This window comes from Heterocephalus glaber, unplaced genomic scaffold (genome assembly GCF_053883595.1).
Source record: "Heterocephalus glaber isolate CG9 unplaced genomic scaffold, H.glaber_assembly_v1.0 deba00000071, whole genome shotgun sequence".
NCBI classification, from domain to species: Eukaryota; Metazoa; Chordata; class Mammalia; order Rodentia; family Bathyergidae; genus Heterocephalus; species Heterocephalus glaber.
In genome coordinates this window covers 15,044,529-15,063,949 of record NW_028258137.1, presented here as the reverse complement: position 1 = coordinate 15,063,949, position 19,421 = coordinate 15,044,529, and the positions used below count along the sequence as shown (strand labels likewise).

The 19,421-nt window shown below is 46.3% G+C and overlaps 1 protein-coding gene across 8 annotated transcripts in view; it reads left to right on the top strand.

Moving 5' to 3' along the window:
• Positions 1-19,421, top strand: part of Zfhx3 (zinc finger homeobox 3) — a 246,104-nt gene that overhangs the window by 71,722 nt on the left and 154,961 nt on the right. For 6 of the 8 annotated variants that reach the window (XM_087204819.1, XM_087204836.1, XM_087204814.1 and 3 more), the window contains one exon: positions 15,026-17,793. The exons of the other annotated variants lie outside the window; for them this stretch is intronic. In XM_087204819.1, the coding sequence (XP_087060945.1) occupies positions 15,072-17,793 (2,722 nt within the window). In that variant the 5' untranslated portion in view covers positions 15,026-15,071. The remainder of the gene's footprint in view (positions 1-15,025; positions 17,794-19,421) is intronic. 8 annotated transcript variants of the gene reach the window in all.

Here is a 19,421-nt window from a genome sequence, read left to right as displayed (position 1 = left end):
ATTCAGATTCATGCACTGCTGGTGAAGGACTACTTAATAAGTGTTCAGGATCCCCACCAGAGTCATCTTTCTCTGACACTCATGAGCATGGCTTTGGTAGCCCTTTCAACAGACAGGAAGGCTACTTCACTCCAACGTATGTAGTCTACTCCAAAACAGAATTGTATTTAGGGATTCGCCTGACTTTCTGGATTTCTGCTTCACTGACCATCTATTTAAGATGGCTGATATGAGGGCTGCTTCTGTATCAGGCCTGTAGTAACTGTGGGATGGGAAATAGTACATTTAACGTCATAAACCACAAAATACTGAGATACTCAGGTGGGGTGTTTGGACTTTTGATTATTGGTGCTTCTGTGATAAAAATATATATATATTTGAGATTGGTACACTCTTTTTTTTATATTAAATTCTTTTATTGGTACATTGCAGGTATACAACACAATTACATTTCTCATTGGGAATTGTACCTTTACATAATGCATCTTGGTTCTTATTTTTTCCCCATTCCTAGTCCTCCCTTCACGCCCTCCACCCTTCCCTATTTACAAAGACTTTATTTCCATTTTTCATCATTTTTTCCTTTCCCTTCTTTCCTTTCCCCTGTGCCTCCCACTCCCCCTACCCCTTTGGACCTTTTGTTCCTATTTTGCATTATCGATTATTCGTTCTAATCATTGGTACATTTTAGGCATACAATATAATGACATTCAGCATTGGAAATTTGCACCTTTACATAGTCTCTCTTGGTTCTTATTTTTTCCCCCTTCCCCTGGCCTCCCTTCAACCCCTCCAGTCCTCCCTATTTACAAAGATTTTGTTCCTGTTTTTCCATTTTCTCATATTACTCCCATTCCCTTCTATCCTTTCCCCTAGCCCTCCCACTTCCTTCCCCTTTGCCCCTTTTCTTCCTATTTCACATTACCTATTATACATTTAGTCCTTATTTACACTTTCAGTTTCTCACACCAGAGAAACTAGTCGGTATTTACACGTGTCCTATTTATTTCACTTAAAAGTATCGCCTCAGTGTGCATCTACTTAGCTATAAATGTCTCTAATTTCTCATTTTTTGTGGCTGAGTAGTACTCCATTTTATAAAAAAAAACACATTTTCTTGATCCAGTCTCCAGTTGATGGGCATGTGGGCTGTTTCCAAGTTTTAGCTATTACAAACTGCGCTGCTATGAACATGGGTGCACATATATCACTGTGGTATGATTCTTTTAATTCTTTGGGGAAGATGCCCAGCAGGGGAATAGCTGGGTCAAATGGGACCTCCAGTCCTAGTCCTTTGAGGTGTCTCCACACTGATCTCCACAGTGCTTGCTGAGATTGGTACACTCTTGCTAGTCTTATTTAAGATGCCGCCTAGAATTTTAGTCCCCTGTCCCCCACTATATGCTCAGCACTGTGCTAGAAGGTAGACACAAGCTGATTTTTGCCCTCAGGCAGCTTACAGCGAAGTTGTAGAGCTAAAAGCCACCAAGATGAAACAAGAGAGATTGTTTTAATGACAAACAGTATGCTGGACATTATGAGGCATATAGAGAGGAGACAGATTTTTGTGAACGTGATGGCTCAGTGGTAGTGTTTGCCTAGCGTGCACATGGCCCTGGGTTCTCTCCCAGCAGAGGATTTCATTGCCTAAGGTAAATGTAAGCTTATGCTTCTTAAAGGAGGTCTCAAATTTGGATAAATTAGTTGAGGAAGAGAAAGAACATTCGAAGAGTCTGGGGCTGCAGAAATAGAGTCCAGAACACGTAAGAGCAGGAAGATGATGAGGAGGAGAGAAATGAAACAGATGATTGAATAGCACGTTAAGTCCCAAAACTTAGCTATAGTTTTTCTTTGTAGTTTCAGTTACCTGAGGCCAGTGGTGACCTGAAACATTAAATAGATTATTTTCCAGAAGTAAATAACTTATAAGTTTAAATCGCATGCTGTTCTGAATAGTGTGAAATCTCCCGCCGTATCAGTCCATCCCATCGGGGACATGAGTCATCTCCTTGTCTAAGGTATCCATGCTGTATGCGCTGTCTACCTGTTCATCACTGAGTAGTCTTTCCACCTATCTAATCGATTATCAAGGTATTGCAGTGCTTGTGTGTAACCCTTATTTTACTTAATAATAGCCCCAAAGCACAAGAGTAGTAATGCTGGCAACTTGAATATTCCAGAGAAAAGCTTTAAAGTACCTCCTTTAAATAAAAAGGCAAAAATTCTTGAGTTAAAGGAAAGAAAAAAAAAATCTGTAGGTTGAGGTTGCTAAGATCTGTGGTGAGAACGAAATTTCCACCCATGAGATTGTGAAGAAGGGAAAAGAAATTCACACAAGTTTTGCTGTCACACCTCCGAATGCAAAAGTTACAGCCACAGTGTGAGAGTAAGTGCTTTGTTAAGATGAAAAAGGCCTTAAATTCTAGGGTTTGGTATTATACTCAGTTTCAGGCCCTGCCCTGGGTGCGGGGTGGGGGGTGGGTCTTGGGATTACTCCACGACTAAGAAAGACTGCTATCCAGTGGTGATAGATCTTAGAGTACTTGAAAACCAGTCCAGAGAGTTTAAGTTTGACTATTTTGGAAGCTGGTTCTTGGATAGGGAAGTTAGCTGATAAACACATCATTGTAAGTCTAAATTGCTTTTTTCTTTCTGTTTTCTACAATTGAAAGTTCCTTCCAGAGAGATTAAGGCAGTGAGGGGCAGTTCCCTTTGGACACGTTGAGCCAGGCTGAATTTTGAGTGTTGGAAAGCTAGCCACTTACAGACATCTTGTGGTCTCCTGAAAGTAGGGAGATGCATATTCAAGTGGTAAGTCCAGAATGGAAATTTTTGTTTTGGGAGTCAATTCATAATTTCAGTAATTGAAACCACAGAAGTAGGTAAGGTAGATGATGCACAGAGTTAAGAGCAGAGAGCCAAGGGGAAAAAGTATGATGATACTTAAATACTATAGGCGAACTACGAAGAGGGATTTCTGAGGGTTGCAATGGTAGTGAATTTTATCAAATACAGTAAGTGGGTAAGTGTATCCTGGAGAGCTGTAGGAATGGGAAGAGGGCAGGCAGTGTGGAGACCAGAGAAGGAGGAGGAGAGCTGGAAAAGTATGTCAGAGAAGTGGAGAGATTTCGAGGGGTGGTGGTCAGCAGTTGCTTTTGTGTGTGAGTATGGTGCTGGGGCAGGCAGGACCTCACGCATGCTAGGCAAATGCTCTACCACTGAGCTACATGCCCAGTGTTGGTTGGAAGTTTGGAGTACAAGGGAGATTGGAGATGGACACGGATGAGGAGAAGCCATTGGCCAAGACTAGGAGGACACAGAGGGTCTTGGAGAGAAGACTGCAGCTTGGGGTAGGGTCTTCTAGCCCACCTGAAGCAGATGCCCAGCCTGTGCCTCCAGAGCACCTGATCCTGTCCTCCAGGTGGGGCCCGACATCTATGTGTATTTTCATTACACTCCACAGTTAGTTTCACTGCACATGAGAAGCACAAAAATTATTGGTGCACTGTAGTCCTTTATCATCACACCAGGGAGGAGGAACTCCCCAGAGGTTAGAAAGAGTGCTGTTGAGGAAGGGAGGCAGGGGGCAGAGTCCAGTGTTGGAAGGAGTTGAGATCTGAAGGAGGGTGGAGGGAGCTGCAATGTGAGTAGCTGGGACTCTGTCTGGTCCAGGAGCTCACGGGAGAGTGGCTGGTGGCAAAGAGTCAGGGGGCAGGGATTGCCAGTAAAATCCCATAAAGCCCTCTGATTCATCACTCAGGAAAAGACAGTATCCCCGCCATAGAAATCCCAGGCAATTCACAGATAGCTGCAGATGGATTCTGTCTGACTAGCAGACAATGTAAGTTAAAACAAGCTGCCATTTCCTATCTGCCAAATGGACATATAAAAATCTTAACAAATAAATATCCACTGTTGAAGGTACAGGAAAATTAATGCTTATGTACTATTGCAAATGGTAGTTGGAAGGGCTTTCTTGGAGGACAGGCTGGTACGTGCCAGGGTCATAAATGTTCTTCACTTTTGAGCCAGCAGTTCTGCTCCCAGAAATGTATCCTGAGGAAATAGAGACGAGATGCAGTGTGTAAGAGCTAGGGTTCAGAGTAGTCAGGGAGGCTTACTTGGCTTCAAAGGCTGACTAAACCAGTGCACAGCTTGTACTTAACCCTCTAAGCCTGTGTCTTCATCTGTAAAATAGGCTGTTGCAAGGATCAAATGAGACGATGTATTCAAAAAAGTACGTAGAACCAAGTCTAGTCCTACTTAGTGGACAGTAAAAGAACTGTTACTTACTTTTCTTATTTTGTTCCTTTGTGCATACAGAAATTCATGGGCATGTGTGATAGAATTACAGTGGACCCTTGAGCTACAACTGACCTGACACACAAACAACTTGGGTTACGACTGGAATTTTAATTTTAACTTACGACTGACACAAGTCTTGTGGTTCCAGATGGTCTCAGATACAGATTGAGCCCTTAAAAAGTTCTGGAAGGAACATGACAACATCCTTTCCTGTGTCAGGTTAACTGAGAAATCCTGGGCCAATATCTCTCTAAGGACACTGAGATCTGCCTGTACATGGGAGAGAGACTTTGAAGGCTGTGTAGAGGAGCCTGAGCCTTCAGTTGACCAATTTAAGTTATAACCAACCCTCGAGAATAAATTGAGTTCGTAAGTCAAGGGTCCACTGTAATAGCAAAATGTTGAGAAGTTTTAAAATGTCTAGTAATACCATTTAGTGAAATTATGCCTTGTCCATAGGATGCAGTATCTATGTAGCCAGTGGTTCTAACTTAATATTTAAAGTCACAGGGAAAAAACTGCACAATAAATTAAAAGGGTAGCCTTTAGGAGCTGTGTAATTTGAGGCTTGTAAAGAAAATCTGTAACTTTAGACATGCAGAGGAAAAAGCCCGGAGAAACTGTCTTCTGTTGGTGGTTCTGTAGCTCTCTGGTTGATGGAATTTCAGGTGATTTTTACTTTAGCTTTTGAGTTTTGTTATACATATCTACAGTTTTTAAATAATAAACTCACACTACTTTAATCAAGGGAAGTTATTTAAATAAACTCGACACCATGAGATGCCAGATTGAAACTGTAATGGGCCAGATGGCATGTTTTTACACTGCCTGCTAGCTTTTGCCCACTTGCAAGAAAGGAGAGATCAGAAGTGGAGTCTTTTAAGAGGGACTTGTGAGGAAACTGGGAGGACACTGAAAAATTTTGGGTGCTAGGAAAGAAGCATTTTTAAAGTGTTGGTTACTGTTAGTCTGGAGAGCTGTATGGTTTAGCCAGGAATGCCCTAGGGGACAAATGATAGGGATAGGATAGGGGGAAGCCCCTAGGGATAGGGATGCCCCAGGGTGTGTGGGCTGCGTGTCTGTCTAGTAGGAGGGGCCATTGATGTGACTTGAAGCTACTGTGTTTGGTGACTTGAGGGACTGCTTTGGATCTGGAGGGGATCAGTGCTTTCTGGTATTAAATCCAGGTCAGGAGCACCATTCAGGCCAGTGGCCGGCAAAGGTGCTGTGACTGAGGCCCCTCCAGGTGACTTAGGCTAGATGTCTAAGTAAGTACCTAAGTGTTGGGGAACAAATCCTGGAGAGCTGACTGAATTTGCCCCAAATCTATCTTTAGAACAAGGCGGAGAGTCATAGCTGGTTTGCCTTGTTTTTAAAATCTCTCTATATAGTTAAACATTTCTTTTTAATTCCTTGAAATACTAGCTTCTTTCAGGCTGAGTTCCTGGTCCCGGACCTGCCTTCTTTCCCCTGCGAGACCCTGCTGTAACCAGAATATCGCGGTGTTTGTGGGTTCCCTGCAGAATGGGGCGAGCAAGCAGTTTTCACTTCCAGGCTGATGTATGTTCACACTGGAAATAGTGCGAGGCACTTATTAGCAAACATGAAGCCCAGGACCTGGATGGTTCTCTGGGCCTTCTGGGCAGTGGACCTCTGGCAGCAGGGGGAACCTGTTCAAGCACATGTGTTCTCTGACCCGGCCACACTTACAGAATCTTTCTCCAGGCTGCTGGGAAATTGTACCCTAGCAGATGGAATCTCACCTATTTATGGCTTAACACTTACTGACTTATATGTAGCAGCTATACACAAACACTGTTATTGTATAAAGCACTGAATGAAATTGGATAGGGTTCTTCTGTGGATTCCAAGCTAAACAGATGTGGGTACTGTTTTGTTGCCCCTTGAATGAGCTTTCTACTTATCTTAGAATGTGGGTTGCCTTTGATTTCTTTTTTTTTTTTTTGAGGAGGTGGGATTATTGAGGGTATAGTTTATTCATTGTTGTATATTTTTCTTTCTACTGTGTTTTAGTCTGGACTTGGCAGTGGTCACTTGCTGTAGGCTGCTGGGGTACTCCTCTAATAGAAGCCCTTGTCCTTTTATTTAGAACTCTTTTCACTAAGTTAGGGAAATCTGTCTGAAGCTAGGACCATGGGTGTTTTGAGTAAATGGCTCAGTGCATATTACTTGAAATTCTGCCCAAGTTAGATTGGTCATTTATTTGTCTTCTCCAACCAGGGAACTTTACCTAGAAGTCTCTCAGCTTCGGGGAGAGAAGACCTGTTTTCTTGTCTGTCCACACCTCCTCCTCTTAATGAAGCTGTGCCAGGAATGAATTTCCAATAGAGCTAAGGAGATAGATACCTAACAGGGCGGTGGACTGTTCATAGGGATTTTTGGAGGCTCACTATGTGGAGTTCTATTCTGGGCAGTTTTTTTCTTTTGACCCTATTTTAGGTGTACGAGAAAGTTGTAAAAAGTAGAACAAAGAATTCTCCCCTGCATCTAGACCCTGCTGTGTTAACGTTGTCTCACATTCATTTCTCCATATGCCATTTGAAAGCTAAGGCATCATGACCTTTTACCTCTAAATATGCTGGAGTGGCTCAAAAAACACAGATGTTGGGCGTGGTGGTGCATACCTAAGATCTCAGGACTCAGAGGGCTGAGGCAGGAGTGTTGCTGAGAGTTCAAGGCCAGGCTAGATTACATAGTGAGACCCTGTCTCAAAAAAACAAACAAAACCCAGAAAATCCCAAAGACATTCCATTATGTAAGGACACCATAATCAAAATTAATTAACATTCATACATTACTTTTAGTCCATCTACAGATCTTACTCAGATTTTCCCAGTTGTTCCAATTATGTCCTTTATAGGGAAAGGAAGTCCCAGATTATGTGTTAGGATTATACGTCATGTCTCCCTAGTTTTCTTTAAACAGTTTTTCAGTCTGTCTTGTTTCGTGATGCTGACATTTCTAAAGAGCATAGGAGATTTTGCAGACTTTGCTCAGTTTGGATTTGTCTGATGTTCTTTCTTGATTAGATTTAGGATTTGCTTTTTTTTTTGGCAGGAATGCCAAGCAATGGGTTGTTGTGTTCTTCTCAGTGTATCCTATCAGGAGGCACATGATGTCTCTTGCCTTATTGCTGGTCATGTGAACTTTGATCACTTATTAAGGTGGTGTTCGTCAAGATTCTCCCCTGAAAAGTTGCCGTTTTTCCTTCTGTAATTAATAAGTGTCATTGGGGAGATGCTTTGAAAGTGTAGAAACTTGCATGTATTAATTTCAGTATCCATTGGTTCTTACCCAAATGGATTATGATTGTGATGATGGATACCAAAGTGATTTTCTAAATCTAAAATTGATTTTACATCTATTCATTGGGTTTGTACCTTAAGTAAGAACATTTTTTTCTCTTCACACATCTTTCCTTTCTGTTTTTTCTTCTCTTTCTCTTTCCCTCTTTCTCTCCGCCCCCTCCTCTCTGTGTCCTCTTCCTTCAGTTTTCTTCCTTGCCTTACTCTTTTCCCCCCTCCTCCTTCCTTTGTTCTTCTACTTTCTACTTTGTTTTTCTGTACCGGAAATCAAACTCAGGACCTTGTGCTTTCGAGGCAGGTGCGGTGCCACTGAGCTAAATCCCTCGCCTGTCCCGGACTTTCTTACACTGGAGATTGAACCCAGGGCTTTTCATATGTTAGGCAAGAGCCCCACTACTGAATTATGTTTCCAGCCCTTATTTTCTTTTTTTTCTTACTGGTTATTTTATGTGTTGGGTTGTAACCCTTTACTCTTATTTTTCTTGTTCAAATTGTGCCCAGTGGGGCCCGTGGTGCTCCACCAGCCCCATCCTGTGTCCTTGGTCAGGCCTTACTCTTTGAGCACACGATAGATGCTCTAGGCTCATCTTACACTCTTTCTGCTCCAGCCCAAGAATTGGCCATTTCTTTAAGGACCTCTGGTTCTATTGACTACAAGTGATTATGTTGGGCCTTCTTAAACTGTGGGACAGATGAGGTTCAGGGATATCTTTTTTCCTCTCAAAGTACTCTTTCTCTCATGACCTTAGTTTCCCCCATCATTTTATTAAGCACCTATTACATCTTGGATGTAGAGGGTGCAGAGATGAATGACACATGGAACCTATTCTTGTGTTGCTCACAGCCTAGACAGTTAGGTCAACAAATGACCAATCACAGCAGGGTGGTGACCCCCACATTGCTGTCTGTGGCCACATATGAAAGACAGAGACAGTTCATGCTGGCAAAGTAACCAGATCGATTACTCAGGAATGAAAAGAATCTCCACTGTTCAAAGGCTGTCTGATAGAACCTCCTGACCACAGTAACATCCCCTTCTCCATTTGCAAATCCAGAGAGGAGAGTATTTCACAGTGGAAACATTCTATTTGGAAACTTTGATAATCTTGAGAAAGATTTTCATTTATATTAAACCAAACTTTAATTCCTTACAAATTCCCCTCATTCCTCCTAGTTCTACCCTGAAGCAAGGTAGAAGACACGCGAATCCTCCTCCTGTGTGGCAGGCAGGGTTTCATACAGTTCAGTGGGCTGTCTCTTCTCTGTGCCCTTGAGTGATGCATTCTCCCACCGTGCTCCCCTTTGCCAGTCTCCCTCCTCCACAAGTCCCCAGAGTGGATCAGAATGTTCTTCGTGCAGCCAGAGAGAACGATAGAGCTGCGAACCTGCTGAGTTCCAGCAGGTATAGAGCGCTCCTGTTGCTGCACCCTCCTGGGGTCTCCACTGAATTTACAGTCAAGTAAAACCCCCAGGTCTGTTTGTTTATTTTTTGGCATGAACTGCTGTTAATGTAGAGCCTGCATACTTTGATTTAGCTGATTGGCTGAACTTAAACGCAGAGCTTTGTATTTCTCTTTCTAAAATTTTGTCTTGTTTGGGCCTTTTCTTTCAACTGGCTGAGGGTTTTTTCTTTTCCTTCAGTCTTGATTCCCTCATGTACCGTATTAGTTGTTCTTGTTGATTTTCTGTGCTGTGCACACGGATGTGTATGCTTGCTCTCATTCCTCGGGTTACTGGTTTCAGTGAACAGAATGAGACAAGACAGGTCTGTGGCATGTCACTGGACACTGACCTAAGTTGGTACTTTCGGCAGTGTTATCAACCAGCTATAAAACTGGCCTGACTTTATTCGAAAACAGTGTTTTCTTATTCTGAATATAAAGAAATGACACATTTTGGCATACCTTATTTTTCTGAAAAAAGTCTTTAATTTTTTCAGATCAGTGAGCCAAAGTGAGGCTGTTTTTCAGTATATTTTATGTGAGTTTTCTTACTGGAGTTACAGCTAATTCCTCAGGATCACCCTCCTCCACTAAAATACTTTTCCAGCAATAGCTGAATCTGTTCTAAACCTAGAAAATACTTGCAATGTATCATCTATAGCATATTCCTTTAACTTTAATAACATTACTTTATCCAAAATGATGTGTATTCACATATCGCTTTTCTCCCTGACTTTTTGTTACTTCTGAGTGTTTTTATCACTTAATATTGTTATACTTGTTTGCCTGTGGTTCCTCCCCGAGGCTGTAAGATGAAACCTGGTTATCATTGTAGTTGCTAGGATCTGACACATAGTAGGTGTACAGTAAATACTGTATTGAATGAATGAATACCTTTCCTGATCTTTAGTTTCTAGAATGTGCCTTTCTTCCTTCCTTTTTTAGAAAAATCAGAATGTGGGGCCCATTTTGCAGTTTTCTGCTGCAGCTTCTCCTACCGGCTTTTTCTCCTTCTGCCTGTCTGGAGACATTTAAGTGAAGAAGGCCATTTTGAGCTCTCCCCCTGTGTCGCTCCCAAGCAAGGAAAGAGCATTGTGGGGGGGGGGAAGCAGCGATCTTTTAAAATAATCTGGTAGCCCCTGATTTTAGGACAGCCTCTCTAGTGCAGAAAGATTGAATACAGAGACTGATAGCTTAATGGTTTAATACCTAGCACAGGGGTGGGGGGGCATCGAATGCAAATGTTGGATATTGTTTTGTTTGAGAAATGGACATTAAAGAAAAACAGAGTGGCTAAAAGTACAGACTCCAAAGCCACACCGCCTGGCTTTGCCATTTAGAATGTGGAGCCTCAGCTTTCCCATCTTTAAAATGGGGATGAAAACAGCACCTGTCTCCTAGAAGTGATGTTGTTCCCATCGGCTGTAGCACAGTGCCTGGCTCATTAAGTGATGGCTTCTAGAAGTTTAAGGGCTTCAACTTTAAAAAGCTTTGGGGAGAAAAAATGAAGTCACCTATATCCTTATTCCCTAGAAATTACCATCATAAAATTTTTGATATAAAAGTCTTCTATTTAGTACATGGACCTATAGGTGCTTCATTTAAAATCTGGTCATTTTCCCAGGCCTGGATAGTTTCCTTAAAGTATTTGTATAACAGTATATGGAACTCTGTGCGCGATGAGTTGTTCAGAGTGTGTTTTTGCCTGATTATTTCCAGTTTCAATTTTTTTTTCTCTTATGAACATTGTGATGAATAATCTTACATCTCCATGGATCCTCTGGGTTGTTTCCTTAGGCTAAATCCCTGGAATGGAGAAATTGCTGAGTCAAGGGCCTGTGTTCCGCCTGGCTGCCTGCAGGAAGGCTGCGCTTGCTGCTTCTCCCTGGGGCGGCCGGGAGCACCCCGAGAAACAGGCGTCCCAGGCTGAGGTCTCCTGGGATGCCCACCCCATGGGTTATTCATGGAGGCAACAGTTTCTCTCGCTGTCTCTATTCTGTCTTTGTTTTTCTTTCCTTCCCCTTTGTTTCCCTTCTTGGTTTTCTGCCAAACAGCCCCTTGTGAAAGGACCACCTAATTAACCCTGCGCTAATTAACAATTTAAAATTACACAGTGGGACTGTTCATGTTTAATTCTCTGAGAGCTGGAGCAACAGCGGGAGCCCTCTCCCCTTCCTCATAAGTACACCCCTCCCAGCCCTTCCCGGAACTGTTGGGTTTTACCTAGCCCTGTCTCCTTCAAGGAGTACCATCAGACTTTCACAGCACATCTCTTTAGTTTACAGAGGGAGACAGATGCTTTGCCTGATGGGGACCCACAGGGCAACACAGGAATTTTTTGTTTTGTTTTTTGAGACAGGGTTTTCCCGTGTAGGCCAATAAGGCCTTGAACTCGAGATCCTTCTGACTCAGCCTCCCAAGTACTGGGATCACAGGTGTGTGCCACTATGCCCAGCTAACATGGACTTTATCCTTCTAAGCAATATCTGAAAAGTAGAGGCTAATATTTGTAAAGATTCAGTGGGCTACGAGGGATGAGACTAACTTTGGAAGATGAACACAGGTAGGGGGTTTTCGATGAAGGCGATAGAATTTTCTGTACAAGATTGCTTCTCAGATGGCAGATTTCAACTTGAAGAAGAAGAGCACCCACGAGAAGGATTGCTATGGAGGTCACTCCTATATCTTCACTTGAACTTTGTCATTGGAGAAATGTGCTCTATTAAAATCTAGCTGAATTCTTAAATAAAAATACCACATTCGAGTATAATGCTGGAGGTTGTGAGCTGTACTAGTCATTGAAGGGAATTTGTGAGTGTAAGCAGTGGAAGGAGAAGCAGGCTGCAGGAGGGGTCGAGGTCTGTGAGGGGTGGGGTCCCGGCATGGAGCGGGGGCCGGGAGAGGTGTGTGCAGCCGGCCGAGGGGCTGCCTATGAAAGCTCGGCGTGTGGGGACCCACTTGGTTCCCAGGCTGCCCTCTGTAACTGAAGATCATTGATTTTACGGGAAACCATGTTTACAGACAGAGTGCTGATCGACCTGCCGAGTTGACTTCTGCCTCCTTAAGTAAGGACTACCTTTTTCTTATTGACTGGCTGATAAACAGAGGGAGCGCCACGGCTGGCTGACTGGGTGGGAGAGTGGTGGATGCCCCGAGGTCCTTGAGCGGCAAGACTAGGCAGGATGAAGAGATTTCATGTCACTGCTCCAGTCCCCCCTGTCTGTCATTATTTCTGCACCTCCTTGGGGTAGCTGGGGGTAGGGATAAAGCCATCTTTCCCAGGTTACCTAGCAGTACAGGTGCCACTCAGTAAAGATGTGAAGCAGAGAGTGTCTCAAGCTGTGGTTCAGGTTACCTGGGGATGAGGTAAAAATGCAGATTGTGATGGAGTGGGGAGGTGCTGCGAAACTGCATTTCTCACAAGCTCTGTGGTGAGGACAAGGTTATTCGTCCACGAACCACACTTTGCTGATTGGCAAAGTTGTCAAAGGTTCTGCTGTCAGCACGGCCAGTGTACATGGAAAGAAAGCCCAGAGCAGGCAGTTTGGATCTGGAAATGGGGTCCTTTTCCCCCTGCATCTTAATATTCTTTTTTGTTTTTTGGTACCGGGGCTCAAACTCCAGTCCTTGTGCTTGTACAACAGGTGGCGAAACCATTGAGCTAAATCCCCACCCCCACCTCCCCGCATCTTAATAGGTGATTACCTGCTGCCAGTGAGTGGTTCCTACTGTTACCACCCCAGAGTCATCTGTCTCTCACAGGTAGTCACGATGTCATTTCTTGACACCTGTTTTGGAGTAGAAAACAAAGTTAGGGAGTTTTTTAAAGGCCCGGCCATTTAGCTGGATAGTTTGTCGAAGAGGAGGAGGAAGGAGAGAGCAGAGCAAGAAAAGCCCACCAATTAATTGGTAAACGCTTGCAGGTTTCTCTGGCCCAGCCCAGGCTGGAGAGGAGATTGGCTTTGCTGTCGATAAACAAGTCCCTGGTGCAGCATCAAAGCTGTTCTCCTTTATCAATCGTGGCCTCCCCTTCCTGCATGTTCCTGTAACTTACCAAGCATTTATGACATTGATTTTACAATCGGGCTGTTAACCCTCCCGCCCCTTCAGGCCTGCCAACCTTTGTGGCCTGAGCTGTCAGTCACATGTCATTTGGCCAATCAGAAGCATCCTTATGAAAAGCCGCTCTGGATTCTCATCTGTATCCCACCTAAGCCTTGGCCTTGCAAGAAGTCCCACTGCTTTTGCTGTTGGGTTTGGGTTAGCATAGTCATGTCTGTTTCAAACGAACATGTCTTTTCTGATGCACACAAAACTTTGTTGTCACGGAGTCTGAGATTACAGATTGAAAGATGATTGTGTGCATGTGCGTTTTAAACAAATCATGGCACGTTCTTCCAAAAAGTTATTTCTCCTGAGACTTCTGGTAAACCTGTCTTCTCCATCTTTTCCCGAGGGGGAGCTGTTGGTTCACTGTGTAGTCAAGAATGGAGAAATGAAACAAAGAATGAGAAGATGAGGGGTGTGGGGGCTGGAGGGAGACCAAACAGCCAAAACCTTCATCTGCTGTGTATGAATGAGTGGTGGGTGGAGACGCTGCCAAGTGTTCTCCTGGAAGGAGGAGCCAGGGAAGAATGGCCAGGGATCTGCCAAGGAAAAATCAGGGCCTACGAGGTGCTGAGTTCCCTGTAGGGGCAGCACCGGGACGGAAGAAAGGGCCCTGTGATGATGTTGCCACAGGAGCCAGGTGGCTGGTGATCTGATGCTGCCTTCCCCAGGGACACAAGGTCTCAGAGGGCAAGTTCAGCTCAGTGGCACTTTGGAGTCGGAAACGGAAAAGCCCCAGGGCTGCAGGACAGCTGCTTGGGTAGCAACTAATAACTAAGAAGCAGGTGCGGAACCGGGGCTCCCTGAGCACAGCTGCTGTCTTGGCTTGCGCTGAGATCCTTGATAGCAAAACCCACCAAGCACGTGGTGAATGGGCTCCCTCCAGACGGGGCGAGGCGGGAGCTGCTAGAGGGGGAGCTGGCCGATCCAGAGTCTGGTCTCTTCTTCCTGGAAATATCAAGCTCATGCTTTACATCTGCATAATGTTTGTCCGCAGTCAGCCTAGTCTCAGGCAAGGGGTTTCTCCAGGTCAAGGCAGAGGACATGGGAATTTAGGGACCTGTCTTCTCTTCTGTTTGGTGATTGGGCTGGTGTTAGGCTTATTTTGAGGTTTAACTTCCCAATTTTACTGCTTGGAACATGTGATTGATGCTGGAGACCTGGAGAGGAGGGTTACCAGCATTGGCCCTCTTAGGGACTGTGGAAAGGGTGTCCAGGCCTGCACTCCTGTCCTCTGAGCCTCACAGACCTCTGAACTTCTCAAACTAGACACGTGGCCAATAAAAGCAATTATAGCGATTACCCCACATCAGCAAGCATATCCTAGTTTTTCATCTTTTTCCTGAGAGTGCCGAACTTTCTTCCTCTTGTCCCTCCTGGTCTTGCTCTGCCCCGTAGACAGCATGATAAGCCAGGGGTGTGCTGTGGGGCCTCGATGCTGTGACCTGATTGGGACCAGAGAAGTAACAGCCCTGCTCCCCCTGGCTCTGCCATTGAGCCAGGCTGCCCTGGCAGAGAATGGAAATTCAAACTGGTCTGCAGGGATAGAGCAGCTGGCAGTGTGAAGTCAGAGAGGCATGCTCCCAGTTCCCCTTCTCCAGGCCTGCTGCTTGTGTTTGGACCCGGCTGTGATGCCCTCAGACACTGCCGCCCTCGGTGCTGCTCCGCACGGCCACAGGCCCAGGCCTAGGCCTGCGCTCTGCCCCGGGCTCTGTGTTGTGGGTGTGGACAGAAGCATCTTAGAGCGCTCCTTGCGCGGGACCTTAGCCTCGGCCCTCCTAACCTCTTTCCTTTCTCTCTCTCTTTCCCCTCTCTCCCTCCTCCCCCCTTGCCTCTGCCCTTCAGGTCCGATCCGTACTGGGTGCAATGAAAGCTCCGCGCAGGCCTCACCATGGAAGGCTGTGACTCGCCCGTCGTCTCGGGGAAGGACGATGGGTGTGGTATCCCTCAGCACCGGCAATGGACTGAACTCAACAGCACCCGCCTCCCCGACAAACCCAGTAGCATGGAGCAGCCCACAGGCGAGAGCCACGGGCCCCTGGACAGCCTGAGGGCCCCCTTCAGTGAGCGCCTGGCGGACAGCAGCGCCCCCTTGGCCGGGCCCCCCGCCGAGCCCGCCGGCAAGGAGGTCAGCTGCAACGAGTGCTCGGCCTCCTTCGCCAGCCTCCAGACCTACATGGAGCACCACTGCCCCGGCGCACGCCCCCCACCGCCCCTGCGAGAGGAGAGCGCCAGCGACACCAGTGAGGAGGGCGAGGAGGAGAGCGACGTGGAGAACCTGGCTGGGGAGATCGTCTACCAGCCCGACGGCTCCGCGTACATCGTGGAGAGCCTGAGCCAGCTGACCCAGAGCGGGGCCGCGTGTGGCAGTGGCAGCGGGCCTCTCCCCTCGCTCTTCCTGAACTCGCTCCCCGGTGCGGGGGGCAAACAAGGGGACCCTTCGTGTGCTGCACCCGTCTACCCGCAGATTATCAACACTTTCCACATAGCCTCATCCTTCGGGAAATGGTTTGAGGGCTCAGACCAGGCCTTCCCGAATACCTCAGCCCTGGCGGGGCTCAGCCCCGTCCTGCACAGCTTCCGCGTTTTTGACGTGCGACACAAAAGCAACAAGGATTACCTGAACAGCGACGGTTCTGCCAAAAGCTCCTGTGTATCCAAAGATGTTCCCAACAATGTGGACCTGTCCAAATTCGATGGCTTTGTGCTCTACGGCAAGAGGAAGCCCATCCTGATGTGTTTCTTGTGCAAACTCTCCTTCGGGTACGTCCGTTCGTTTGTGACCCACGCGGTACACGACCATCGAATGACCCTGAGTGAAGACGAGCGGAAAATTCTTAGCAATAAGAACATCTCCGCTATCATCCAAGGGATTGGCAAAGACAAGGAACCCCTTGTAAGTTTTCTGGAACCAAAAAACAAAAACTTTCAACACCCTTTAGTTTCCACAGCTAACCTCATAGGCCCCGGACACAGTTTTTATGGTAAATTTAGTGGCATTCGAATGGAAGGGGAGGAGGTTCTCCCAGCCGGCTCTGCCGCCGGCCCTGAGCAGCCCCAGGCTGGTCTCTTGACCCCCAGCACCCTCTTGAACCTTGGCGGACTCACCAGCTCGGTCCTGAAAACCCCCATTACCTCAGTCCCCCTGGGGCCTCTGGCTTCCAGTCCTACCAAATCCTCAGAGGGCAAGGACTCTGGGGCAGCTGAAGGAGAGAGGCAAGAAGCGGGCGATCCGGATTGCTTCTCTGAGAAAGCAGAGCCAGCTGAGGAGGAGGAGGCGGAGGAGGAAGAAGAGGAAGAAGAGGCAGAGGAGGAGGAGGAGGAAGAAGAGGAGGAAGAAGAGGAGGAGGAGGAAGATGAGGGTTGCAAAGGACTCTTTCCAAGTGAGTTGGATGACGAGCTGGAGGACAGGCCCTCCGAGGAGTCTGGGGCAGTAGCAGGTGGTAGCAGCAAAAAGGACCTTGCTCTCTCAAACCAAAGCATTTCTAACTCCCCCTTAATGCCTAATGTGCTCCAGACCTTGTCGAGGGGCACAGCTTCTACTAGTTCTAATTCCGCTTCTTCCTTTGTTGTCTTTGATGGTGCGAACAGGAGGAATCGTTTAAGCTTTAACAGTGAGGGCGTCAGGGCCAATGTGGCAGAGGGCGGCAGGAGGCTGGACTTCGCTGATGAAAGTGCCAATAAAGACAATGCCACAGCACCAGAACCAAATGAAAGCACAGAGGGCGATGATGGGGGCTTCGTCTCACATCACCAGCACGCTGGCTCCCTCTGCGAGCTTGGGGTTGGGGAGTGCCCCTCGGGGAGTGGCGTAGAGTGCCCCAAATGTGACACGGTCTTGGGCTCCTCCCGCTCACTGGGCGGCCACATGACCATGATGCATTCTCGTAACTCGTGTAAGACACTCAAGTGCCCCAAGTGCAACTGGCACTATAAGTACCAGCAGACGCTGGAGGCACACATGAAGGAGAAGCACCCGGAGCCAGGGGGCTCCTGCGTCTACTGCAAAAGTGGGCAGCCCCACCCCCGGTTGGCACGAGGCGAGAGCTACACTTGTGGTTACAAGCCTTTCCGCTGCGAGGTGTGTAACTACTCCACAACTACCAAAGGCAACCTCAGTATTCATATGCAGTCCGACAAGCATCTCAACAACATGCAGAACCTGCAGAATGGAGGGGGGGAGCAAGTCTTCAGCCACACTGCTGGAGCGGCAGCGGCGGCGGCAGCAGCGGCGGCTGCAGCAGCCAATATCAGTGGTTCCTGCGGGGCCCCCTCACCCACCAAACCAAAAACCAAACCCACGTGGCGGTGTGAGGTGTGTGATTATGAGACCAACGTGGCTAGGAACCTCCGCATCCACATGACCAGTGAGAAGCACATGCATAACATGATGCTGCTACAGCAGAACATGACTCAAATCCAACACAACCGCCACCTGGGGCTCGGCAGCCTGCCCTCGCCTGCCGAGGCCGAGCTCTACCAATACTACCTGGCCCAGAACATGAACCTGCCCAACCTGAAGATGGACAGTGCTGCCTCGGACACCCAGTTCATGATGAGTGGATTCCAGCTGGATCCCACCGGGCCCATGACCGCCATGACACCTGCTCTAGGTGAGGCTTTCTGCGTGTTTGTTTGCTCTAGTGAAAGGAGTGTCATTGGGGAAAATGGAGAATAGGCCGGGAGTGGTCCTGTTGATTCGCTTGGTTTTTATCTGTTTGAGTTGATTTGTGTAAGACACCAGAGTGTCTTACCATTGAATGTTTTCCCTCAAGAATCTCTTCAATTGTGTGTGTACATATGGAAGATTTTATGTGTTCAACAGAGCTGTGATTGTACTCCGGCTGTGTAGGGCTGGGATTAAAATTTAAGTGTTTCCTCTAGTTTTTGGCTTATGGTCGACCTTCCTTTCTGTTCCCATTCTCTCCTTTCTCTGTCTCTTTCTCAATTTGAAAAATCACCATAATCACTCAAAACTTTTGGGCTCCATTAAATATTTATTGAAACTTACAGGAAACTGTAGCTGGGACAATCATCTCAATAAGAGGAATCGGGACAATTATCTTAATAATTTAGGGACAATCATCTCAATAAGAGGAATTTGAAACCATAGCAGACCTTATTCATATAACCAAAGGCTGGTTCTATGCTGAGCTGGGACCCATCCAGAGAGATTTCTCAGTGTTCTCTGTGTATTTATGAGGATCTTGATGAAAGAGATGTGGTCTTTTTCTTTCTTAGTTTGCATTAGTTGTTGGTTATTAGCGTAGTTGGGAATTAATTGGGAATTAAATTGCCCTGGGGACATTGTAATGAGTGGTGTGATAGACAATTTTACAATTTATTCATTTTTCATCTATCAAAGAAAGCCAAGTTTTAATAGCAGTTAGATGTTGGCTAATGAAGCCTTTGTTGCCATGAGACACAACTGTGCCTTAGAGAAGTTGAGTTAGCTATTTCTAGACTGTATTTATGCGGTGTTTCAGTGCTAATTGTTGCTGATGAGTTATATTTTAAGGGTATCGGTGGGCTTTCTTTTACGGTAACGAATACCTGAGATAGTTTATAAAGGGAAAAGGCTTCTTTTAGCTCACAGTTTGGGAGGTTTCAGTCCTAGCCAGTTGCTCTCATTGCTTTTACACCTGCAAGGAGGCTGTATATCATGGTGGGAGCACATGGTAGGGGAAGTTGCTCATCTCCTGGTGGGAGGGAAGTGAAAGGGAGAGGAAGAGAAGGAGTCAGTTCCCCGTCTCCCTTTCAAGGGTACATCCACATACAACCAGATTTCCAGCTAGATTCCACATCTTTTAAGGTCCTATTACCTTCCAGCGGTGCCACAAGCTAGGGACCACATCTTTAACAAATAGGTCTTTGGGAGACACTTATCCAAACCATGTCATACCACCAAGTTTTACCACTTGGTTTAATAGTAACCAGTGTAGGACCAAGAGTACATAGGATTTAGATGCTGAAAACTGTGGATCTGTAGGTAGAGTCGTAACCACTTTTATGAGAGCTGCTTTAGCCTGAAAGTCTGCAGGTGGTTTCATGAGGACCAGCATGATGGTTGGCCTCCTCCTGACCCCAATCTTTGTGCCTTGGAAGGAGGACGCTGCCCAGGCTGTATTGCATGACTGGTAACTTAGGAGCAGTGGCAGTGGCCTGAGTTAAGCAGTATCATGTCACTAGCCTGGAAATAAGTTGTTCCTGGCAACAAACTGTGAGTAAGTACCTTTATTCT